Raw genomic sequence first — 26,852 nt, forward strand, 5'->3', positions numbered from 1 at the left:
AAAGGGGCCTTTGTGAGTATTTATTGTGGCCAGGGTTGAAGTAGCAAATGCAGGAAAGCCTGAAATGGTATTTTAGTTCTACACTCTATTCTCAATTCCACACAACAGTATTAGATTTTGGATGACTTAGCCAGAGCACTGGACAAAGATTCAGAAGACCCATGTTCTGATTCTGGCTCTGCCACTGACTAGCTGTATAACTCTGGTCAAATCACCCTCTCTCTAAGTCTCATTTTCATCTCTGGGACAAGGAGAATCTCAGAGTAGTTACAAGGCCCAGATGAGCCATAAAAACCATAAAAAGTGTGAACCATAAAAAAAAGTGTTGCACAACTATGAGGTACTGTTACAGACAAAGAACAGAGGGCAGTGGGGAAACCCTGGATTTGGGCTCCAGAGAGCCAGGTTCAAGTCTCTGGACTTACTTCACTTTTTTTTTTTTTTAGTTCACTTACTGGTTGTGGGCAAGAGGTCCTTACCTCTCTGACCCTCAGTTTCCACATCTATGAAGTGGGAATAATGACACTTGTACCATCTACTTCACCAACCTTGTCTATAAAGCATCATACTATATATTTGTGAGTTGTCATTATCATCATCATCATTACATTAAGTTATCCTGAGTGGCAGGAGATAGGGACAGAGGGACAGGAATACACAACAGCTATAACGGGTGACTGGCAAGAGCCTGGGACAGATTATCAAGTGTGAAATTTTCAAAGAATGAAAAATACAGCTTTGGCCTCTCCAATTTCCCAAACTAAATACGTTACTCAGTAATATTTCAGGATTACTAGAGAAGTCTTGGCTGGGGTGGAGAAGGAAGGGATCAAGTCTAAATGTAGACCTGGAAATAATTTCCTTCCAAGGTTACTTAACCTTCCTTGCCTCCATCAAGGGGAAACTGAGCTGGCAGGGCCAGGTGAAATAGGGAAGAGGGGCTCAGGTGCTTGGTTTTATGGTCTGAGTCCAGAAACAAAGGAATAAGGTCAGGATACCTGGGTTCTAGTCTCAGCTCCATTCATTACTAATTAGCTCTGTGACTTGGGCATATCACTCTCTAATTCTCTAAGCTTTATTTAGCCGCCTTCTCTGAGATGTAGTGTGCTGCAATGGATGGAGAGCTTGACTTGAAATGAGGAAAACCTGTGTTCAAATCCTGCCCCTGACATTTACCAGCTATACAACCCAAGGCAATACACTTTACCCCCCAAATACACTTTGGGACAGTGTATATAGGGTGAAACCTAGGTTCAGCTGTGCTGGGCCCATCGACATTCAGGGAGAAGGAAGGTTTCTGCTCTGAAGCAGAGGCCCTTTGATGCCCCATGATTCCACAAGGCAAGGGAGATTTCCAAAACAAAGTGTGGCAGTCCCCAGCCTTAGAGAAATATACCTGAGTGGGCTTTCATCCATATAGAACACCCACTGGGATGCAGTGCCCAGAAAGCTTTTTAGAATTTGGCATGGTGTTATTAAACACAAGTTATTCATCCTACAACATCTATTCAATTCCTCACAATTAGAAACTTGACTCAAAACTTCTAGAGGGGGAAGAGGATTTTTTTTTTCTGCGGGGATAAACTGATACTCTCATTGTCATTGGCTTCAAGAGATCCCTTGAAGCTGCCAGGTCAACTAGAGATGATAAGGAGAAGGGAGTTTCTTTCCTGAAAAGATAAAGCGATTTTGTCTTCTAGGATGTGAGTTGATTTCATGGAGTCCTGGGGGAATCGTGGGTTTTCTAGGAGCATGTAGGGTTGCTAAGGCTCAGGTGCTTCCATTTCAATTAATTATCTGTCCCATTCAGAACCTATATTTCTGGACCTTATTTTGTCTCCTATTTCACTCTCACATTCCAACTGGCTGGCTCTTGGGTCCCAGTAACCTATCCTGGTGGAAACCAGTCATGAGGAATAGAAGACCATACTGAGAAAGCCCCAAGATCTTCAACACATAGACCCACACTAATGTGTATGAACAGGACAACATGTGGAATCCAATGCTAAAGAGTGAGCGGGGACATCAGAAAACTCTTCTCTGAGAAACGTATGAACAAAAGCATGTGGCAATATAGCCAGCCAGCTGGGAATGAACCTCCTGATGCAGATGCATGGGAGGAAGTATCTTGTGCCCATGCATGGCCAATGTGCCATGCTGTGAGAAGGGAGGGATTCAGCTAGCAGCTGATAAGACTGGGTGCTTCAGAAACCCTCAACTCCACTGACGATTCGACTGATGAATATTTTGGGGGCGGGATGGGAACAATACTTCACTTTCATTCTTGAATAAATTCTCTAAAAGCCATTTCCCCAGTGTGGTGAACCCCAAAAGGTGAGGGTCTGTGAAACAAGGACCAAATGGGAGTCTAGGTTCATTCCTGAAATTGATAAGCCCATCCCTTTATCCCAAAGAGTGAGATCATCCATCAAAAAGGGAGATAGTACTTTTCTTCTTTTCTTTAGTGAGATAATAATAATAATAATAATAATAATGATAACAACAACAACGTATATAGCACTTTAAGGTCTTAAAGTACTTTATATACTACAGTACTTCATTTGAAGTACTTGTCTGCAATTGACACAGACAGATATTAAGATTGACTAAAAACACTAGACACCATCACTAGGGTGAAACTGGTTAAAAATGAAAGAAAGGCTACAGGGACTATGGGTGTTTACCAGTCTAATTCCATTTCACAACAATCCAAAGAAGGAAAGAATACCCACCTTCCAGAATGACCTCTGCAGATGCTCCTGGGAGACACCCAAAGACCGGACCATTATTTACCTTGAGTATAATATCAGTCTCCCTCATCTCAGGCTCCAGTCTTCCCCCAGACAAGTGGATAACAGCAAAGAACACAACTTTGCTCACTTCCCTCTCCCTGAAGCCCTCAGGCATGGGTTAATGTGTTTCTGGCCTGTGTCATGACCCATGAAATGAAGGTTCCTACTTCTCCCGGTCTGACCCACTTGTCTCAGAGTCTGTGAAAGAAAGGGTGTGGAACGGAATTCTTGGAGGTGTGTGTTGAGCACAATATTGTGATTTCACCCTCTTTTCTAATAACACTCTGCTCTTTACTTACCTTGCCTTTCATCCTGCCATGGTTCCCACTACCCTCAGAAGCATGCAGCCTGTGGGCTGGCCTATGCCATGACCCATGTAATGAAGGTGCCTACCTCTCTGCTGTCCTCCCAGAACAATTTAAAATTCAATTACCGGTACCTTTTCCTTTAGTCTTCGCCTCAGCCTGTCTTTGGAAGACTGGAGCAGGTTAATTTTGGGCCGCTCCCCAATCCGATCATTAATAATACTGTCTTTTCGTTTGGCCTCCACCTCCAGGCCTCCAGGCTGCTGGGGTGGTGACCTCTCCGTTGGTGAGGCATCGGGGTTCCGGTGCATGTCCAGGGGGATGTGCACTGTGCATACGGGGGCATCCTCGATCTTCAGGCTCTCCGTTTCTTTGGCGTTGTTGCGGTGGGTAGTAGCCTCCTTGTCGCCAGGTGGATGTTTCGGGTTGTTGTGGTGCCACCGTCGGTTCTGGCTGTAGCCATGGTGGTTGGGCCTCCCTGAGGGGTGGGGTGCCTGGCCCCCCTGGTAGGATTTCTGGTGGTCCCTGTTGTGTTTGGCACTACCTGGCTGGTGGTCACTATGCTGCTGGGACTTGTTCCCACCTGGGGGCCTTTGTTGTCTCCTGCAAAATCCAAATTGGAAAGGGACAGAAAAGAGAGGAAAAAGGAAGAGAGAGGGAGGGATGTGGAGAGAGGGGATAGAAGGTAAGTAGAGAGAAAAAGGGGTAGAGAGAACAGAGGGTAAATAGAGAACAGAGCAGAAAAGAGGGAAAAAAAGAGAAGGAAAGGGGAAGGGACAGATGAAGAAAGGAGAGGGAGAAAGAAAAGGGGAGAAAGGGAGAGAAAGAAGAGAAGGGGGAGGCAGAGAAGTGAGAGAGGGGAAAAAGAACAAGATGGAGAGGAGGGGGGAAGAGAGAGAAAGAATTGTCAGTGTATGGTCAGAGAACCTTTATTCTGTTGGTTAGCCAAGCACTAGGCATTGCCTCAAATGGATTATTTCTCACCCTAAACCCATAGCTCAGAGTCAGGGAAAAGATGATATGGTTACCTATGTGGTACAACTGAGAAGCCTTTCTCTGCTGAAAAATTTCTCTCTCTCTCTAGCATTTCCCTATGCCTGAAATTCTGTATCAGTGGCAAAAGGCCACCTAGATATGCTGGGCAAATAGCAAGTACTCAGTAAATAGTTGGAGAATGGGATTTAATCTTTATGGTAAACCCTGCTGATCAGCTTACTCTAAAGCATCTTTCACTTGGGGCACTTACAGCCCTCTTTGTCCTTCCACAGGTATTATCTCCCATACATTTGATATAGATTTCTTAGTATAGGGGCAGGGTTAACCGTGCCAACACATGGCCAACTAGATGGTGTAAACTGAAGGGTGTTCTAATTCCATTCCTTTAATAGCTCATTAAACTGGCCTGCAGGGCCGGGATGGTGGGGAATGGTGGCTGAAATTTCACTAGTGATTCCTAAAGTAGGCAAGGCTTTAACTGGACTAAGGTTAAAACCTTATTCTCTGGGTAGGGTGGCACATTATCATTTTCCCCAAGATAAGTGAGGATGAGACAGTCCCAATGCTGCTAGCTATCCTCAATGAGTCGCTAGTCACTAGACTCAGATGTACTGAGAAGTACTGAGAGAAGTGTGGATGAGACTGTAGAGCTACAAATGGTGATCTTGGAAGCAACATGAAAAAAGACAGAGGTACCAGAGGCTAGGACTAGGCAAATGCCCTGATGTTCAAAAAGGCTAAATTGCATTTTTATTTGGTTTTTTTGTTTGTTTGTTTGTTTGTTTTTTAGTGAGGCAATTGGGGTTAAGTGACTTGCCCAGGGTCACACAGCTAGTAAGTGTTAAGTGTCTGAGGCCGGATTTGAACTCAGGTACTCCTGACTCCAGGGCTGGTGCTCTATCCGCTGCGCCATCTAGCTGCCCCTAAGTTGCATTTTTAAAACTAAAGCCCAGTCAGGTATAAAAGTTTGGGTTTTTTTTGGGGGGGCAGGGCAATGGGGGGTTAAGTGACTTGCCCAGGGTCACACAGCTAGTAAGTGTCTGACGCTGGGTTTGAACTCAGGTCCTCCTGAATCCAAGGCTGGTGCCTTATCCACTGCGCCACCTAGATGCCCCTAGGTATAAAAGTTTGACTCCATTTTTTTTTCAATCTTAATAGTATTTTATTTTTTTCCAGTTACATGTAAAAAGTTTTCAAATTTTGTTGTTTTTTTTTAATCTTAATTTTACAAAATTTTTTCCAGTTACATTCAAAGATTGGTTTCAACATTTGTTTTTATAAGATTTTGCGTTCCAAATTTTTCTCCCTTCCTCCCTTCCCTCCCCCTCCCTAAGACAGAAAGCAATTTAATATAGGTTATATATTGACTCCGATTTTTGAAGGATTATTAAATTTTGAAGGATTATCATTATTAAATGATCTGTGAGTGAAAGGGAAATGCTTGTGAAGAACCAGCTTGTGTCCACTGAGAGCAAGTCATGACAGACTAGTCTAATTTCTCTCTCTCTCTCTTTTTTTTTTTTGGCCGGGCGATGAGGATTAAGTGACTTGCCTAAAGTCACACAGCTAGTAAGTGTCAAGTGTCTGATTTGAATTCAGGTCCTCCTGAATCCAAGGCTGGTGCTTTATCCACTGTGCCATCTAGCTGTCCCTTCATTTCTCTTTTAGACTGACTGATCAAGGGAATGTCATGGGACTTGCATTTCAGAAAGGCTTTTGACAAAGTTTCTTATGTTATCCTTGTGGACAAGTTGGAAAGGTATAGATTTGATGGCTGTAGAGTTAGGCAGACTCAGAAATGGCCAAATGGTGAGACATGAAGTGTGATGATTAATGTATTGATTAATACCGAACCAAAGGAGGGTATGTGAGAGAGAGAGTGAGTGTGTGTGTGTGTGTGTGTGTGTGTGTGTGTGTGTGTATTTTACACTGGAGCACTCCAAGACTGTCCTTTGTGCTCTTCTGCTCAACCTTTTTTTATCAATGACTTGGATGAAAGCACAGATGCTATGCTTATCAAAGCTGATAACACATACCTGGAAGAGTTTAACACATCATCTGGCAGAATCAGAATCCCAAAAGATCTTAACAGGCTCATTAAAAGTATGCAATTTAACAGGGATAAAATAGTCCTACAGACTTGGTTTCAAAGAATCAAGTGTGAGATTATAGGATGGTGGTGATAGAAGGAGATGGTAATTCACACGGAAAAAAAAAAAAAAACCTGGGTGTTTAAATGGACTGACTGTGTACTCTTATGTAAGTGAGTGATACAATATGGTCACCAAAAAAAGCCAATGAAATCTGAGGCTGCATTAATGGAAGCATATTAAACAGAATGGGGAAGATAAAGTTTTGTTGATTTCCCTTCATTTTTTTTTTATTTGTGTTTATCACTGATCAACGATTTCCCCCTTTTCTACTCTTTGCTGTTTCTCAGTGAGCTATTTTTAAGCCCACATTGGAAACAGCGAAATTCCCTGGCAAATAATTCTTGATTCCTTGACACTTTGGTCATCTTTGTTTAGAGTTTTTGTAGCGCCTAGGGCAACTATCAGCACAGTGCCCATGAGGATGGTGGACCAGTGCTTCCTGAATCTCTTGATCCTCGTCATCTGGCCTCAGTTCAGCTTTGCTCTGGTCTTGCCCTCAAGAATTATGGAGGGCTGTCCTCAAGGGATTCCACTCTCAGAATTCCCACCCAGGAGGTAGAAGGCCATTTATAATGGCTGGTAGGCAAAAGATCATTTAAAAAAAATGCAGTGTGGGCCAGAGGTCCTGTTGACTCCCAAAGCTGCCTATCCATTTCTGCAGAAATGGGTTGGACATTTCTCAAGCACCAGGATTCTACTGAAGGTTTAAAGACAGTCAGATAAATATTGACTAAGAAATATTGAATCAGTTGAACTGCTCATCTCCCAAAGAGTGGTGGTCCCTCAAGGAATCTGTGTGACTTTTGGAACCTCATCTGTAAAGTGAAAGAGTTGGAATAAATTACCTTGAAGGTCTCTTCTATCCTTAGATATATCTTCCTCAAATATGACACTCCAACTCCCATCAATGTCCTTTTGCACTGGACATAGCCCACGGCTGGGATGTTCTACCTCATCACTCCTATCTCTTGGTTTCCCTGGATTCCTTCAAGACTCAGCTCAAATTCTACCTTCTAGAGAAGCTCTTTCCTCCTCAGATGCTGGTACCTTCCTTTCTCAGATTGTCTCTTACCTACTCTCCTTTATACCTTGTATGTATTTAGAAGGGCATCTAGGCAGCTCAGGGTACAGTGCCAGGCCTGGTGTCAGGAAGACTCCTCTTCCTGAATTCAAATCCAACCTCAGACACTTACTAGCTGTCTAGCACATCATTTATACCTGTCTGCCTCAAATTTCTCCTCTGTAAAATGATCCGGAGAAGGGAACAGCATGCCATTCCAGTATCTTTGCCAAGAAAACCCCAATGCACAAAGGGTCAGACATGACTGAATGATGACAACAGTATCTATATTGATATTTATATGTTATTTCTCTCATTGGAATATATGCTTCCTAAGGGCAGGAATGACTTGTAGTCAACAAGCATTACTTAAGCTCCTACTATGCGCCAGGAACTGGGCTAAGTACTGGAGATACAAAGAAAAACAACAGTCCCTGAGCTTACTGGGGGAGACAACATGTAAACGATGATGTACAAACAAGATGTTATCTACCTCACATATCTAGCTATCTCATATTTGTGTATCGACATAGATATGATATATATGATGTATGTGTATATATCCACACATATAATATCCACACACACACACACACACACACACACACACACACACACAAATAAAGAAGATCAAAAGAGAAAGGCACTGGAATTAAGAGGGATTGGGAAAGTCCTCCTGTGAAAGGTGAGATTTGAGTGAAGTCAAGGAGATCAGGAGAAAGAGATAAGGAAGGAGAAAATTCCAGGAATGGACACTAGCTAATAGTGAAAATACAGAGTTGGGAGATAGAGTATCTCAGCAAGGAGACCAATGTCACCAGAGCGCAGAGAATGTGGGAGTGAGGAAATGTAAAAAGACTGGAAGGGGAGGAGGGGGCCTGGTTATAAAGGGCTTTGACTAGCAGAGGATTTTATATTGGATCCTGGAGGTGATAGGAAGCTACTGGAGTTGATTGAATAGGACATGCTCAGACCTGTGCTTTAGGAAGATAAATCTGACAGCTGAGTGATGGATGGGTTGGACTAGGGTGGTAGCAATGTCAGAGGAGAAAAAGGAGGTGTATGTGAGAGATGTTACAAAGGTAGAAATGACAGATCTTGGCAACTGATTAGATATGGGGGAAGGGGAGACTAAGAAGTTGAGCATGACACCTAGGTGTGAGCCTTGATGACTGGGAAGATGTTGGTATATTTCACAGTAATGGGAATATTAGGAAGAGGGGAGGAGCTGGGGAAACTATAATGAGTTCTGGGCTCATATGAACCAATGTATAGTGAAGTGATCAGAACCAAGGGGAACCTAGTGCACAGAGACAGCAATATTGTTTGATGAAGAATTGTGAATGACTTAACTATCCTCGGCGATAGAAGGATCCAAGACAATCTCATGTCTTTTTTTTTTTTTTTTTTTTTTGCGGGGCAATGGGGGTTAAGTGACTTGCCCAGGGTCACACAGCTAGTAAGTGTCAAGCGTCTGAGGCTGGATTTGAACTCAGGTATTCCTGAATCCAGGGCCAGTGCTTTATCCACTGCGCCACCTAGCTGCCCCCTATCCAAGACAATCTCAAAGGACTAACGATGAAGTATACTATTCACCTCTGAAGAAAGGATATTGATGGAACTCAGACTGAAGCATGCTATTTTTCGCTTTCTTTCATTTATTCAAGTTTTCTTTTACAAAATGTCTAATATGGTAATGTTTTAAATAATTGCACATTTATAACCTATATTTGATTGCTTACCACCTCAGGGAGTGGGGAGAGGGAAGGAGGGATAAATTTGGAACTCAAAACTTTAAATAAAAATGTTCATTATAAAAATTTTTTTAAATTGGAAAAAAGATGTCCATGGGACATCCAATTTGTCATACTGTGACAATTGGAGTGATACTCCCTGCTGGAGAGATACTGTAGGAAAGCTCCGCCATGAGGAGAAGGCATTTGAGGGCAAGCCATGTGGCTTGGAAGGTCAGTTCCTTGGCGTCAGGAAGTGACGTTTGATGTTTCTGGTTTAGACATGAGGCTTGTGGGACAAAGAAGGGGCAAGGCTCTCTCTCATCAGGACCTCAGTGGGGAGAGGAGCTAGAAATGGTGGCTCCCTGTGATAGATAGATGTAGGCATCTAGGCCTCTTTCTCTCTCTTCACCAAATTCTTATTCTCCTTAATAAATGCTTAAAAGTCTAAACTCTTGATACAGCTTCTAATTTATTGGCGACCACTCATTAGATTTTTTTTTTTTTTGGTGAGGCAATTGGGGTTAAGTGACTTGCCCAGGGTACACAGCTACTAAGTGTTAAGTGTCTGAGGTAAAATTTGAACTCAGGTCCTCCTGAATCCAGGGCCAGTGCTCTATCCACTGCACCACCTAGCTGCCCCCACTCATTAGATTTTTAGGCAGCATAGCTAGAATTTTAGCCCCTTACAATGGCCAATAAACAGTTGGAGATTTAACTGACTGTAAGTCAGAGCTGGATAAGTAGACCTGGGAACCTTCAGCATAGAGATAAGAATTGAATTCACTGGAGCTGTTGAGATCACCAAGCCAAATAATATAGAAGGGGAAGGGTCCAGGACAGGGTTAGTGGGTGTGGGTGGCCTGGATAAAGCTCCAGCAAAGGCCAGGGAGAAGGAAGAGGAGGAGGAGGAGGAAGAGGAAGAAGAGGAGTCATACAGGTAGGAAAAGAACCAGTAGAGAAAACCTGGGAAGAAAAGAGCACCTAGGAGAATGACAATGTCAAAGGCTGCAACAAGGTTAAGAAGGGTGAGGATTAAAAAAAAAAAAAGAAGGGTGAGGATTGAGAAATGGCCATTACATTTGGCAATCAAGAGATCATTGGTGACAGCCCTTCAATGTATTCCCAATGCTTAGCAGAGTGCCTGGCAGATAGTAAGTGCCTAATGAAAACTTATTGATTAACTGACTGGTTCTCTATTGAAATGAACAAAAGCAACAGGAATTTTGTTTTTACCCAGAGGGGACTCATATAGTTTTATACATAGAAGGGGTGTTAGGCTTGTACTTCCAGAGTGAACCATGTCTAAGATTGACATCCCTCATTTAAATAACAAATCATTAAGTAGTTCTTGCTGTGTGGCCCAATACTGGGGGAGGGGGAAGGGAATAGCATTTATAAAGTGCCTACTATATGCCAAGCACTCTGCTAAGAAATAAAAATACAAAAAAGAGGCAGAAGACAGTCCCTGACCTCAAGGAGCTCACAATCTAACATGCACACAAATATGTACACATCAGCTACATAGAGGATAAATAAGAAATAGTTAACAGAGGGAAGGCACTGGAATTAAGAGGGGTTGAGGAAGGTGGAATTTTAGTTAGGACTTAAAGGAAGCCGGGAGCGCAGTAGATGGTTTAATGAGGGAACAGCACTTCAGGCATGGGAGACAGAGAAAGTGCTGAGGCCTTGAGATAGAGTGTCTTGTTCATGGAACAGCTAGGAGGCCAGTGTCACTGGATTGAAGAGTATGTATTGAGGAGTAAGATGTGAGAAGACTGGAAAGGTAGGAGGGGACTAGGTTATAAGGGCTCTGAATATCAAACAGAGCATTTTGCATTTGCTCCTGAAGGCAATAGGGAGCCACAGGAATTTACTGAGTAGAGGAGTAACACTTTAGGAAAATTACTTCAGGAGTTGAATGGAAGATGGATTGGAGTGGAGAGAGACTCAACAGAGGCTGACCTATCAGCATGAGGTGATGAGGACCTGAACTAGAATGCAGTGTCAGAGGAGAGAAGGGAATGTACTTGAGAAATGTTGCAAATATAAAATCTACAGGTCTTGGCCCATCTTGGATCAGAGAGGGGTGGAGTTGGGGGGTGTTGAGAGATAGTGAGGAAGCCAGGATGACTCCTGGGTGGTAAGCCTCAGAGACTAGGAGAATGGTGTTGCCCTCTACAGTAATAGGGAAGGTACAAGGCAGGAGGGTTCAGGCAGAAAGAGAATGAGTTCTGCTTTGGACACATTTACTCTTCTTCTTCTTCTTTTTTTTTTTTTGGTGAGGCAATTGGGGTTAAGTGACTTGCCCAGGGTCACACAGCTAATAAGTGTTAAGTGTCTGAGGCCGGATTTGAACTCAGGTCCTCCTGAATCCAGGGCTGATGCTCTATCCACTGCGCCACCTAGCTGCCCCCTGGACACATTTAGAGTACGACATCTACTGGACATCCAGTTCAATAGGTCTGAAAGGCAGCTGGAGATGCAAGATTGGAGATCAGTTGAGAGGTTAGTGTAGGTAAACATGAGAATCATCCATCTAGAGATGGTAATTAAATCCATGGGAGTTGATGAGATCATCAAATGAAGCAGTAGAGAGGAAGAAGAGAGTAGAGCCCAGGTAGAACCCAGACAGACACCTATATTTAGAGGGTGTGATCTAGAGGAAGATCCAGGAAAGGAGACAGAGAAGGAGTGGTCAGATAGGTAGGAGGAGAGAATGGTGTCCTGAAAACCTAGAGAAGAGATTATCAGGGAGGAGAGAGAGTGATCAGCATTGTCAAAGGCTGCAGAGAAGTCAGGGAGAATGAGGACTGAGAAAAGGCCACTGGATTTTGGAAACAAGGTTCTCTAAATTCACTGGCCATAAGCATTACTTCTAATAGAATACTAAAAGTCTTAGAGCTGGAAGCATAGTTAACATCCTATTGGGGAAAGAATCAGCACTCTTTTGGGAGAAAGAACTGGGTTTGAATTCTAGTTTTGCTACTTATTCCCCAGATGACCCTGAGCAAGTCACTTAACCTCATTCAGTATCAGGTTCCTCAGACTAGATCTCTCAATTAAGAAACAGATCAAACTAACTTCAACAAGAAAAGACCAAGGGAATGGTGAAGACAAAAGGCCCAGTGGCTAAAAAGTCAGGAAGAAGATTATGAGTAAGATGGCACTCCTGGAACTCCAGGTACTGAGCAGTACTCAGATCTTTCTGTTATTTCCAGGTGCTTTTTGGTTTGTCTTTTTCTCCTTTGGTTCAAGTGTGATCAAAATGTTGATGTTGGTGCTCAGCCCCAGAGACACAGAGAAAATGTTTGTTAAATGCTTACTGTACCCAACAAGATTTTTCTTGTCAAATAAATTCTCAGAAATGCACCTTGTAAAAAAAAAAAAAACAAACCCCAAACCTTCCCAACTCCCCTGTTTAGAGTCCAGCCCAATTTCCTCAATGAAGGAGAAAAAGCATGTCTCGGGAGGAACACACCAATAATCCAAACATGGAACCAAGTGCTGCTGCTGCTGCTAAATTAATTTTGTTAGTTTTCCACTAAAGGAGTGTGGCCCACTAATCTTCTTTCTATTGAACCAGCTCCCCAATCCTGGCCATGCACTTCCGTTGCTTTGAGTGCAAGAATTAACTGTGCCCATCCCAGCCCCTCCTGAGCTTAGGGAAGGAGATATTTCTTGTTTCCCACTGATGTTCCCCTACCATCATTTATCAATGACTTTTCCTTTTTTAAGGTCCATATGGACCACAAGGGCAGCTAGGTGGCAAGGTGGATAGAATGTTGAGCCTGGGGTCAGGAAGACCTGAATTCAAATCTGACATCAGACACTTAGTAGCTGTGTGACCCTGGGCAAGTCACTTAACCCTGTTTGCTTCAGTTTCCTCACCTGTCAAATGAGCTGGAGAAGGAAATGGCAAACCATTCCAGTGTCTGTGCCAAGAAAACCCCAAATAGGGTCACAAAGAGTCAGACATGACCGAAATAACAACAAATGGACCATAAGTGGCCTATTTGTGCTACTTTCTCCCCATTCTTGATATCATTCAGCAACCATTCTTCCAATATTTTAGATGATTTCAGCACCTAGTTCATTCAGGCTTCTCCTTTACCCCATATTTCTTGCCTTCATCATCAGGGTTGTCAATATTTATGTTGCCAACCCTTCTGATAAATTGACCACAATTCTTTGATGTCATTAACTCTAACAAGGATCTTCTCTAACCTACTAAAAGCACATGCTGATATGGTCAAACTGTCCATAGCCCTTTCCAAAAGAGCACTGCCTCTACATTATGGAACTTAGACACGTCATTCACTGATAACAAACTAACCACCTTTCCCGTTCTCTCCTATATCCTCAAGGACCTTGATCAGAATAGCAATCCCTTCTCTCTCATTATCTTTAATCCTTCCCTTGCCCTGGATGCTTCCCGTCTGTCTACAAACATGTACCCTCCTTACCATCTGCCTAACTTTGGGCAAGTCATTTAATGTCCTTGTGCCTCAGTTTTCTCATCTGCAAAATGACAGGGCTGGATTAGATAACCTCTAAGGTTTCTCCTCGCTCTCAATGTATTACCCTATGCTCAAGTCTCCTTAGACTTGATCTCTGATCCCCCATCTTCACACCTTTCCTTGACTTTACCATACTATCTGGATACCATTACATCCCCCCCCCAACCTTTCATGATTAGATCTATTCTTTTTGGGGGGGGGGCAGGGCAATGTAGGTTAAGTCACTTGCCCAGGGTCACACAGCTAGTAAGTATCAAGTGTCTGAGGCTGGATTTGAACTCAGGTCCTCCTGAATTCAGGGCCAGTGTTTTATCCTTTGTGCCACCTAGCTGGCCCCAATTAGATCTTCTTCACCGTCCACTTTCCTCAGCCCCATGAACCCTGACCCCTGCCCTCACCATTCTAATACTGAATGACCTCCTTACTGTTAGTCCTTTCTCAGTCCTTATCCTCCTCGACATTTCTAAAGCTCACAACACCTGGCACTCCATTCTCCCATTGGACACTGTCTCATGAGGAAACTGAGGTTCAGTGAGGTTAGGTGACCTATTTTTAAGGCTACACACCTAAGTGTTCAAACTGGACACTGTCGCATCCCTCTGCCTCAGAGACAACACACTCTTCCAGTTCTCCTTCTATCTGTCCAGCCTCCCCTTCTTGGCTTTCTCAGTTGTCTCTCATTCTTTTCCCAACTACTCCTTAAAGTGAATCTTTGCCAGCAACACTTATGTACCCACTGGGTGAGTCTATCATTATTCTTTCTCTTGGCAATCTTCTTTTTTCCTCTGGCTTCATCTACCACCACCACACAGATAATTCCCAAATCACTATCTCCAATCCTGACCTCTCTTGCCAAGCCTGCACTTCTGATGACACACACTTATCTGGATGTTCTGCTGGCCCTTCAACGTCAATATGCCCCAAACCAGGCCCATTATCTTTCCCCCTAAACTGGCTTCTCTTTCTGACATCACTCTGTTTGTCAGTGGCAGCATCATTCACTCAGTCTCCCATACTGGTAACCTTAGTGCTTATCTCTGATTCAGCCTCCTCTCTGGACTTTGATATGCAATCTGTTACCAGTTCCTGTTGAGCGAATCTCTGCTACATCTCTAGAACTTGTTTCCTTTTTCTCTATGACCACTATCACCACTGCTTACTGTTTATAACATTACAACAGTCTTTTTGTTTTTAGTTTTGCTACAAGTCTTTTTAAAATGTCTTTCCACTTTTATGTCTTGCTTCTTCATGCTACTGCTAGAAAAAAACCAAAAACAACTTTCTTATACAAATAGCTAGCATTTATATAGCGCTTTACAAATATTAATCTCATTTTATCCTCATAACTACCTTGGGAGATAGAGGCTATTATTCCTATTTTACAGATGAGAAAAAGCTAAGTGAGCTGCTCAAGATCACACGATTTAGTAAATATTTGAGGTTGAATTTGAATTCGGGTCTTCTTGACTTTGGGGCAGCTAGGTGGCGCTAAAGTGCACAAAGTACTAGGCCTGGCATTTGGAAGACTCATTTTTCAGAGTTCGAATCTGGCCTCAGACACTAACTGTGTGACCCTGGGCAAGTCACTTCACCCTGCAGGCCTCAGTTTCCTCATTTGTAAAATGATCTGGAAGAGGAAATGGAAAACCACTCCAGTATCTTTGCCAAGAAAATTCTAAATGGGGTCTGAAGACTGAAAATGACTGAACGAGGAGGCAGCTAGGTGGCGCAGTGGATAGAGCACCAGCCCTGGAGTCAGGAGTACCTGAGTTCAAATCGGACCTCAGACACAATACTTACTAGCTGTGTGAACCTGGGCAAGTCACTTAACCCCAATTGCCTCACTAAAAAAAATTAAAAAAAAAAGAAAATGACTGAACGACAACAAACTTCCTGACTCCCAGTACTTTATCCATTTCAGGTTGTGCTACTTGTCTATCTGGTCAGAAATCTTGAGTGGCTTCCTATTGCTAACTAAGTTTACACTTCTTTGTCTGGCATTCAGGGCCCTCTAAAACCTTGGTGCCAGCCAATTCTTTCAACATTATTTGATATTATTTCCCTCTGTGTACCCAAATGGAAGCAATTATTTGTCCCTAAAACATGAATCGTAGTTTCATGCTTCCAAATCCTTCTAAAAACTGTTCCCTATGCTTGGAATGTCCCCACCCCTCAATGAAGCAGCTAGAGGACACAGTGGATAGAATTCTGGGCCTGGAGTCAGAAAGACCTGAGTTCGGATCTGGGCTCAGATATTTTTTACTACTTGTGTTGGGTAAGTCGCTTAACCTCTAGCTGCCTCAGTTTCTTCTCCCGTAAAGTGCTTAGCACAGTGCCTGTTTATTAATAAATAAATGTTTATTCTTCCCCTTCCCCTGATCTCTTTCCTAGACATTCCTATTCTTGAAAGCCAACCTGGAGGGGGTAGGGGTGGGGGTAGGAAAGAACCCTTCTCTGATTGCCCTAGCTGGTAAGGGCCTTCTCCCTCTGACCTTATATAACACTTTGTTTTGCAAAACTCTAACACATTTATATAACACTGCACATCATAATTATCTGTGTTTGTATCATTCTCCTACTAAATTATAAACTTCATAAGGAAAGAGATTGGATTTTATCCAAGCTTTATATTCCTTCCAACTTCCAGATGAGTGCTTGCTGCCCAGAGCAAACAATAAATAACTGTTACAAACTATAAATAAAAAGTTAATTATTAAAAAAAAGGTAAAAGAAAAAAATAACTGTTACATTGATAAAATTATGTGACTGGATTAGATGATCATTAAGTTCCTTTCCACCTCTAAATCCTAAGGTATCATGTATATCTGGCACTGCCAATGGCAAGGAAGATGGCACCACCTTCATTTTACAGGTGCTAGAGAGGTTCAGTGACTTGCCTACAGTCATGAAGCTATTAATTGTTTGTAGAGGGGTGGTTTGAAACCAGGTCTTTTGCTCCTGAGAACAGTGTTTTTTCCACCATGCTACATTACTCCTCAATTCCCTATGTTATTCAGAGCCAGTGGCCCCTGGCAATGGAACCCTGAATTGCCAATAACAAAGTGATGCTTAGCACAGTGACTGGCACATAGTAGGTACTTAATGTTTATGAAATTGAACCAATGGGTACATCCCTACAGTATGGAAAGGATAGAGAGTCATTTGCTGAGCCTTTCAGCCCCACTTCTGCTCACCATTAGTAGTATCAGCAACTGAGGCAAAGAACAGTGGTAGTCCACAGGGGTGGTAGCCTTAATCATAGTTTTACTAGGCTACCCCAGCTCCTTGTTTGAGAGAGGTAATGGTCAATACCTTAACAACTGGAACAGGTTTTAGGGTTGAAGGATTGGTTATCCCCCTTCTCTCCCTCCTCAAATGCCCCACCCACCCCATACTTATAACAGGCTAACAGATTACACTGAAGCTTTGGGTTGGAGGTGCTGAGCACAAGGAAATGGCCACTCATGAATGTTTTTCAATGGTCGGCAACTAATCAGTTGTCTGAGTCTGCCTGCCAAATACAGCTGCTCATCAAAACCGTATTCTTTGGCACTGGTTTTCATTGATAACAACTTTCTGAGGCCAACTGGCTGCTCACCATAGAGACTGTGGGTTTTAAACTTGGCTGGATGGAGAGAGGGTAGCCTTCATCTCCAAAGGCTGTGGAAGGAATCTGTGTTTAATCTCAGATCCTTGAATTCAGGTTTCAGAGACACATCAGACACCGATTTTTTTCAAAATTTCAAGGCAAAAATAAATAGTCCCCTCCAAAACCTCAACCCACCAAACCTTCTCAAACTAAAAACTCGGCCACCCTTCTTGTTCATTATATGGTCTCATTATGGGAAAGATTTTTTCTCCTAAAGGAACATATTGGGAAATAAAACTAATGTTCCACGTGTGATGGAAGTGGCAAAGGCCAGAGAGAGCTGGTCTTGCTTGGGGTCTGGAAGATCTGGGTTCAAGTACTACCTTGGACATATATTGGCTATATGACCCTGGGCAACTCGCTTAAACTTGGAATGCTCCCAGACAATTTTCTAAGGTTTTCTATAGCTTGCAGAGCAGCTACTGATCTGCATTGGTAGAGGGAATTTACACCATGGGAGTTTCATATAATGAAGCAATTACAGACCTTCTGGTCCCCATTTTTCTTTATTATTATTTGTTACTGGTATTCACACCTCTCAGCAGGAAAGCAATACTTTTTAAAGAAAGAAAAGAAGTCTGTATATATTCCTGCTGCTCATTTCATTTACTCATTTTTCTTAGATTTGCGAAATTGGACACCCTATATTTGTCCTGGACCATAGACAGACAGAAGATGAGGTCTTAAAAGATAGACCAATGTCATTATGCTTTATTTGGGCGAAGGGAGTGGTATTTCAGCTTTGGATTTTGTTTAAAAATAGTTTTAGTGGGGGTCCAAATGCTGAAAAACATCCCTCTATTAATTTTCTATTTCATAATCATTCCACACCAGATATACACGGCACCATCCACTTACTGTGGCTTCCTCAATGTGGGTCACTTTCCCACATAATTTGTAGGTATGCTTAAGAATTTTAGAAAGCAAAATTCCTAGGGTGAGTGGTTTAAAAAATATGCATGTGTTCATGTTCCTTGACTTAAAGGAAAATTATGACTACTTATTATTACAATTTAGGTACTTCCAATGCTGCCTACATAAAAACTATTGAGGGAACACTGTGTTCTCCAACACTTGCCATCTCAAAATACTGTGGTGTAAAAACAAAAGCTGAATTGGGGCTGGTGGTTATAGAATGTTAGAGATGAAGAAGGGACTCGGAGCTCCTCTAGTTCAACCTTTTCATTTTACAGTGGAAGAAACTGAGGCACAAAAGGATGAAGTAACCTTTTCTATGTTCATGCAGCTAGTCTATGGCAGAGGCCCAGAAAAAAAACCGTGTCTCCTGATTCCCAGCCTAGCCATGGTTTAAGAGGCTTGGTGGATGGTGAGAACAGGGAGATGAGGCAGCCAAGGTTGACACAGAAATGCATCTCTTGGAGAATGCCAAGGAATCTTATAAAGGAAGAGAGTCAGAGTGATTTTTTTTTTCCAGAAAACCAACTAAAAAGAGCAGGCCTGTCCACAGTGGAAACACAGTAAAAAAAATAATCATGTACAGGTTTTCTCAGGCTCGAAGTGCTGAGTACTGGGAAATGGTCACTCACAAATATTTTTCAGTGGCTGGCAACTGGATTTAGCAGGTGGTCTATAGACTTCAGACAACAATTTGCAGAGTTCTCGGAGAATTCAGTACAATAATTCAAAGGCAGATACAATTATTTTGAGGAGTAGAATGCCAAAGCAGAAGAAAAACTTGATCTTAAAGTCAGAAGATTTAGATTTGAGCACCAGTTTGAACACTTAGGTGTGTGGCCTTAAAAATAGGTCACCTAACCTCATTGAACCTCAGTTTTCTCATCTGTAAAAAATGGGATATAATACTTACACTATCTGTCTCATAAGGCATAGTGAGAAAAGTGTTTTATAAATTGTAAAGTTCAGAGAAAGATGAAATTATATTACATACTTTCATTATATTATAGTTAATAATATAATATATTATTAGTAATAATATATTATATTATAATAATGATATCCTGGAAGGCAGGCACTGTCAGTTCTTCTCTTTTGTAGAGCATATGTATTTGATAAATGATATTTGAAGGAGCTAAGAGAACTATATTATTATTATTATTATTACAGATTGCTTTTCTTCCAAAAAAGATTTTGGAAAAAAAAAACAACCCAAAACAACACCACCCATATTATACAAATCTTATCTTGTCCCAAGAGTCACAGATTTGTTTGGGACTTGTCTCTATCTGGTGGTCTTGTACTTGACCAAGGTGGTCTTCTCAAATAACCCCAACAAGTACTTATCTATTCTCCACTTGAAGACCTTCAGTGGTAAGGCCCTCCCAAGGCAGCCCATTCTGCTTTTAGGTAGGAGCCATTAGGTAGAAGGTGTGACCACTTGGGCTTGTGGTGGCTGAGTAGGAGTGAGGAGGAAAAAGAGTAGAAAAGGCTTAAGGCCGAGGCCAGAAAAGGTGGACGTGCTAGGGACTAGCTAGTGTGCCTTTCAGCCTGGGACAATCAGCAGGCTCTGCTAGGTGAGTCAATGAGCCCAGTGGGGGTTTGTGCATGGTCAGAACCCAAGAGTTGCAGGTTGTAGGTTGTAGGGATTAAAACCAGAGTAGGATCGGGGAAACAATAGATCCCAATATGAACAATATTGTCACAGGATGTTAGTAGAAAGGGAGAAAGCCTGGGATTGTCTTCATGTGCAAGATTCAGACTTAGAACTGAAAAGGGTTCTAAGGATCATCTAGTTCGACCCCTTCATTTTAGAGATGAAGAAACAAAGACCCAGGTGGGACAAGAGACTTGCCCAAAGTTAGAAAATGAGTGAGTGGCAGGGACACCATTTTTTGACTGTTGTTCAGTCATGTCCTACTCTTCATGAACCCATTTTGGGGTTTTCTTGTCAAAAATACTGGAATGGTTTGCCATTTCCTTCTCCAGTTCATTTTACAGATGAGGAAACTTAGGCAAACAGGGTCAAGTGACTTGCCCAGGGTCACACAGCTAATGAGTATCTGAGGACAGATTTGAACTCAGGAAGATGAGTCTTTCTGATTCCAAGCCCAGTACTATACCTGCTTTCTCATCCAGTTGCCAGAGGGACACCATCTAGAAACTGATTTTTCTGACTTTCAGTCCAGTTTCCTTTCCACTACACTACAGAAAAGGCTGAAAACACTGTGGTATGTTAATGTGGTACAATATTATTGTGGCATAAAGACACATATGAAACATATAATAAGGAAATATGGAAAGACCCATACAAAGCTATGGTGAGGAAAAAAAGCACATCAGTGCAGCATATGTATCAATGACAGCTATTTTTTGTTTTGTTTTGTTTTGTTTTTGCAGGGCAATGAGGGTTAAGTGACTTGCCCAGGGTCACACAGCTAGTAAGTGTCAAGTGTCTGAGGCCGCATTTGAACTCAGGTCCTTCTGAATCCAGGGCCGGTGCTTTATCCACTGAGCCACCTAGCTGTCCTACTATTTTGTTTTAAAAAACAGCAACCCAATTTTAGAACTACAGGGATGAAAAAGAGATTGGAAGGGGATACAGAGTAAAAAAAAAAAAGCTGCTATTGCCATTTCATTAAAGGTCATATATGTGTCTACACAGTAAGTCAGCATGTAAATAGTTTAGAGTAAAGGTTTTTATTTGGATTTTTTGGGGGGGGAGGTGAGGCAATTAGAGTTAAGTGACTTGCCCAGGGTCACACAGCTAGTAACTGTTAAGTGTCTGAGGTCAGATTTGAACTCAGGTCCTCCCGAATCCAGGGCCGCTGCTCTATCCACTATTATATCCTCATTTTGTTTATTTATGTAGTTGCTAGTATTTGCTGAGATTGTTGTTTATAAATTTATATGAAAAAACAGAAGTCAAAGGAAGCAACATGATGTGGGAATTTACCTGATATATCTGGGTGAAGATCTACTTTTTTAAGGTTTGGTACAAGGCATGATTATTTTATTTTATTTTTAAATACAAGACATGATTATTTTAGCATTATGTAGTGCTACCCATATACTCATTTCAGCTGAAGGCAGTTGTGTGGTCGCCTGTCTAGACCGCTGTTTCCCAGCACAAACTAGACCATGGACCAGGATTTTGGCATCGTATTATAGTGAAAAGAGTACTGGATTTGGAGTCAGAGGTCCTCAGTTCAAATTCTGGTCCTGCCACTTACAGTGTGACCTTGAATGAATCATATATCACTTCTGTGCAGCTTCAGTTTCCTCCTCTGTAAAATGGGGGAGGGGTTTAGCCTCAATAAACTCTAAGGTTGCTTTCAGCATCAAATCTATGATCCTGCCATAAAGATCATCATTGTGGGTGCTCTTTCTGCTGATATAGATTGTATTCTCCTCAACCCTTCATGCCTTAGTAATTGGTCTTCATGAATTTCTTTTTTTTTAATATTTAATTTCCCCCTAATTACATGTAAAAACAATTTTTAAAACTTTTTTTTAAAAGTTTTGAGTTTCAAATTCTATCCCTTCCTCCCTTCCCCCAACCTTTCTTAGACAATAAGCAGTATGATATAGGTTATACATGTGCAATCATGTAAAACATTCATGGATTGCTTTGAAACCGCTCCCACCCCCAAATGGTAGCCACTTAGAACTTAGATAAGCTGGTCCCCAGGTAAAAGATATAAAATTTCATTAGCAGCCCTGTACTTTAGGCCTTTACAGCTTGGTGGGAGCTTCCAGACCATGTACACCCCACACTTCCATGGCAAGATGAGGCAGCACATTGCCCTATTCCATCCCTTGGAAGCTTTGCTCATTGCAATAGCTCTCAGGGGTGATGAGTAGACCAGGGATGAGGAGAGAAACAAAGACAGAAGGTGAAGGATGTGGGAAGGAGGAAGAGGAAAAGAAGAAATCAGTTTTAAAAAATGTGAATGAAAAAAGAAGCATCTTTGATAATAAAAGTCTCATAGAGTGGGTAAGAATTTGCTAGAGGTTGGCACTGCCAAGACTGTGAAGGAACAGCCAGCGTACACTGGAAGCACAATATAATACGGAGGGGATGGCTTGGAGTCATGAAGATCTGTGCTCAAATCTTGTCTTGGACACTTCCTAGCTATGTGACTCTGGGAAAGTCATGACCTCTCTAGACTTTGGTTTCGTCATCTATGAAATGAAGGGGTTGGACTTGACAGCTAACAAGGCCTCTTCTGACTAAATCTATTCCTCCAGCATTGGGGATCAGAATAGCTAAGTCCTGCATCTCTGTCACTGAACAATGAATTTCGGCAACACACACACACAGTCTATGCTCCTTAGCTGTGGCTTTTACTTACTTGTGTGTGGGCACTAAGAGGATGCATGAGATCAGATGTGAAAAACTCTAAGAGAAGCGGTACTCTTAGAACCAACAGCTGTCATGCCAGGACGATTCCTGCTAGGTGAGTAGAGACAAAGGTGGAGAAATGGGACTCCAAAAAGGATTAGACAGCTTACTGAAGGTCAGGTGGCTGGGTAATGGCAGGGCTGGGATTTCGAGTACAGCGGTCTTTCTACTAAATCAGAAGTCATCATCATTACCACCATCAGTATTTCCTGAGGACTTGAGCAAGGCACTGTTCTAGGTGCTAGGTGTAGCAAAAGGTCTAAGACACGGTCCTTCTACGTCAGTGAACAATAACGACCAAATAAATGGTAGGGCAGTAAAGAATATAAGAATTCAGAAAGGGCATGGATTGGCAAGAGCTAGGGTGCTCAAAGAAGGCTTCACAGAGGAAGTGGCGCTTAATTGGGCCTTGAGTGGGAAAAGCACAGAGGAGAGGGAAGAATGTTAGTAGAAGCAGAAATGCATGGGCATACTTGGGAAACGTACAATCTGCCTAGAACCGAGGATGCATGTAGGGAATTATTGGGAGATAACGCTGGGAAAATAGGTTAGGGTTAAATTGCAGGAGGCCTTGAATGCCAGGTTAAGGAATACGGACTTTTCCTAGTTGGGGGCAAATTTCTAAATTGTAGACTGGTAGGGGTGGGGATGCTGAGAGTACAAGTTGCATGAAGAAGGGTTGCTGGCAGATATGCTCACGCTGATGGGAATCTATAAGTTGTGGAAAAGGAACATGACAGTGGCAAGAGGCTTGTGGTTGACTAGGTAAGGACATAATTATTTAACTGGTAGATCAATATTGGCCCATTGGGGACATGGGACCCCAAGTTACTGTAATGAATATGATGGTACCCAGATATCACATACATGAAAGGAGAAGGAAAATCAGGCACATATGTGGGTGGCAGATGCTTTATGACTGACCAGATGTGCCAGGGAATAAGACATCCCTCCCAGGCTTGAGCAAGAAACTTGGGGAGGGTCATTAGGCCACCTGATGGTCATTTCATATTCTGTGGAAATATTGTCCCAAATAGTGCCCCAGGGACTGAAAGGCATTTGTGTCCCTCCCCTGAATGCCTGCTTGAAGTTAATCCATTTATTCTGGTAAAATCTGGCTGCACCAGAGTTACTTGGCTAAGAAATCTGGGTAGCTGCCTGGATAGGATATGTGGTGAGGTAGGAAAAACACTGGGCAAAGAGTTAGGAAACCTAGGCTCTAGTCCCAGGCCTGTCATTAATTAGTTGTCTGACCTTGGTCAAGTCACTTCTTTTAGTCTCAATTTATTTATCTGAAAAATGGGTCTGAAGGTTGGACTTGAATGATTTTTTTTTTTTGGGCAGGGCAATGGGGGTTAAGTGACTTGCCCAGAGTCACACAGCTAGTAAGTGCCAAGTGTCTGAGGTCAAATTTGAACTCAGGTACTCCTGAATCCAGGACCAGTGCTTTATCCACTGCGCCACCTAGCTGCCCAGACTTGAATGCTTTTTAAAGTCTGTCTTCTGAACTTGGTCTTTGTACCCTTCTATAGCACTGATCCAAACTCTTCTTTACATAAAATGAATTCTGGCCCTCTGGGCCATCAATTTCAACCTAAGATTTCCCAAAGAGTTTCTCTGGGGCTGGGACAGCAATCCTACTTTCTAACTTCCCTAGGGCCTAGCATAATTCCTTACCCATAGCAGATAATCAATACATATTTGTTGACGGAAATTACATTTACTCCAACAAGCTAATTTTTCTTTTTCTTTTTTTTGGTGAGGCAGTTGGGGTTAAGTGACTTGCCCAGGGTCACACAGCTAATAAGTGTTAAGTGTCTGAGGCTGGATTTGAACTCAGGTCCTCCTGAATCCAGGGCCAGTGCTCTATCCACTGCGCCACCCTAGCAGCCCCAATTTAAGTGATTGTACTAAATTGTATTAAGTTTTGGTTTTTTTTTTGGTGAGGCAATGGGGGTTAAGTGATTTGCCCAGAGTCACACAGCTAGTAAGTGTCAAGGGTCTGAGGTCGGATTTGAACTCAGGTCCTCCTGAATCCAGGGCCAGTGCTCTATCCACTGTGCCTGGATAGGATATGTGCTGCCCCCAACAAGCTAATTTTTAAGATGAGCAAACTGAGTCATAGACAGTTAAGTGATTTGCCCAAGGTCAGCTACCTAATCTAATACAAGGGTAGGGGTCCTGTTACAGATACAGAGAACTGGATGCATTTATAGGTTGCTCACTGACATCAATAAGCATTCCCTCGTGCCTGTTTCAATTCTATCCATCCTTCAAGACCCACCTGATATTCCACCTTTTCCACTCAATCTTATCCAGTCCATACTAATTGTTTGGGGGTGGGGCAATGAGAGTTAAGTGACTTGTCCAGGGTCACACAGCTAGTAAGTGTCAAGTGTCTGAGGCCAGATTTGAACTCAGGTCCTAGCTGCCCCTTAGTCCATACTAATTTTTGTTTGTTTGTTTGTTTGTTTTAGTGAGGCAATTGTGGTTAAGTGATTTGCCCAGGGTCACACAGCTAGTAATTGTTAAGTGTCTGAGGCCGGATTTGAACTCAGGTCCTCCTGAATCCAGGGCTGGTGCTCTATCCACTGTGCCATCTAGCTGCCCAAGTCCGTGCTAATTTTACCTTGTGTCTGAATTCCCAAGATTTATTAATCAGTTCCATTCTATCTTATGCTATTCTTATACTGCTGTTCATGTGTTACTCCTATTTCCCCAATAAGAGTTGCATAAGTTTTTTGGAGCCCGGTTTAGGTCTCTGCCTTTTGTCTATTCCTCCCAGGAACTAGGTATAGGGCTAGGCTCACAGTATTTATTACTGTGAATTAAATTCAACAATTCAAATAACATCCATAAAGCGCCTACTCTTCATAAGGCACTGTGTTCAGCAATGGGGACGAAAGATGAGGAAAAAAAGAAAGCAGGCCCTGTCCTCAGGGTGTGTACAGTCTAGCAGAGGATACATCCTGTGCTCACTTAAGTAAATGTAAAGTAATTTCTGAAAAGAGTGAGTGAATGTGTGTGTGTGTGTGTGTGTGTGTGTGTGTGTGTGTGTGTGTGTGTGTGAACCAACTGGGAAAATGAGGAACAGCACCTGAATTGTACTGAATCCAGCCCCCATCCTGAACATGGCCCTGGACTGGCCGGGCACAGTAGTAGCTCCCAAGTTCTGGCTTTTCCAGGATCATGCTAAGGTTCGAGGAGCTCTGGGGGCAGGTCCTGGGGTAGCCTGGACATGATCTCTACCGATCCACATGAACAGCTACAGAGAGGCTCTGCTGCTCTTCATCAGAACGCAGCCCAGGACAGCATGAAAGGGGCGGCCCAAAAAGCAGGGTGTAGAGGACAGCCATTTGTGGCTGGTGGAGGGGAGGAAGGCAGCAAAGGACAAGAAGATGAAAAGGAAAGCAGAAGGGAAGAGCCAAGCCCTGCTGAGAGGTCTGGAGACTGGAGGACAGTGGGAGGAGGCAGGCCCCGGGGAGGGCTGGCTTTGATGAGGTGCTCTGGGCTGAGGTTTGAAGAGCCTGCCTTACAAACATGGATCCACTTCATTTCTAAAAACCACAGAACCCACATGCAGTCACTGGGTTTCCATCAGTGCTGGGAACAATCCTCTCCCTACCACAACTGTTGCCGAGTATATGGTTCCGGCCCTGCGCCTCCCTGGCAGGGGCCAGGTTCCCAGGGCCGGCAGCAGCGCACTGTGGCTTGAGCTATCTCATCCCCAGACTTCTCTGGGCCTGGGAGACTGGCTAGTTAAGAGGCACTGGATCCCTGCATCTTGGTAATGGCAGAGAAATTCATGGGAGAATGGTTTTTCCTTGGAACCCAAGATGAGAATTTGGAAAATATCTTGCTAGAGGAAATATATTTGAGGGCCCTGCCTCCTGGCCTCTCTGCTCTCCTGGATGCTAGATTAATTTCCCTTGGATTTGCTTAGTCTCATGGAAAGAACACTGGGCTAGGGAGCCTGAGGTCCCAGGCCTGGCTCTGCCCCTGACTTGTGGGGTGATCTTGGGCATGCTGTTTAATCTCTTTCGGTCTCAGTAACCCCATCTGCAACATGGGGATAATAATACCTGCTGCAGCTTAATTCACAAGCCTGGTGTGACGAGCAGGTCCGAGAAGCAAACATAAATGAGGAACAACAGATTCCTCACTCAGATGAATAAAAGTGCTATATAAATAGAGGGTATTCCTTTTCAGTCTAAAGTGAGCGAGGGCTTGGCATCTCTAACCTCTCCCTCAAAGCTTCTGAGGTAGCCTAGTCTGCTAGGAAGAGCATCATCCTGGAAACCAGAACACCTAGGCTTCATTTCCA

At 42.9% G+C, this 26,852-nt stretch overlaps 1 protein-coding gene across 4 annotated transcripts in view; it reads right to left on the reverse strand.

Moving 5' to 3' along the window:
- The window catches only part of CTIF (cap binding complex dependent translation initiation factor), a 509,051-nt gene that overhangs the window by 148,913 nt on the left and 333,286 nt on the right, over window positions 1–26,852 (reverse strand). For 3 of the 4 annotated variants that reach the window (XM_043965952.1, XM_043965891.1, XM_043966042.1), the window contains one exon: window positions 3,226–3,700. In XM_043965952.1, coding sequence (XP_043821887.1) covers window positions 3,226–3,700 — 475 coding nt within the window. The remainder of the gene's footprint in view (window positions 1–3,225; window positions 3,701–26,852) is intronic. The other variant, XM_043966134.1, reaches the window with a different exon arrangement.

This window comes from Dromiciops gliroides, chromosome 1 (genome assembly GCF_019393635.1).
Source record: "Dromiciops gliroides isolate mDroGli1 chromosome 1, mDroGli1.pri, whole genome shotgun sequence".
NCBI classification, from domain to species: Eukaryota; Metazoa; Chordata; class Mammalia; order Microbiotheria; family Microbiotheriidae; genus Dromiciops; species Dromiciops gliroides.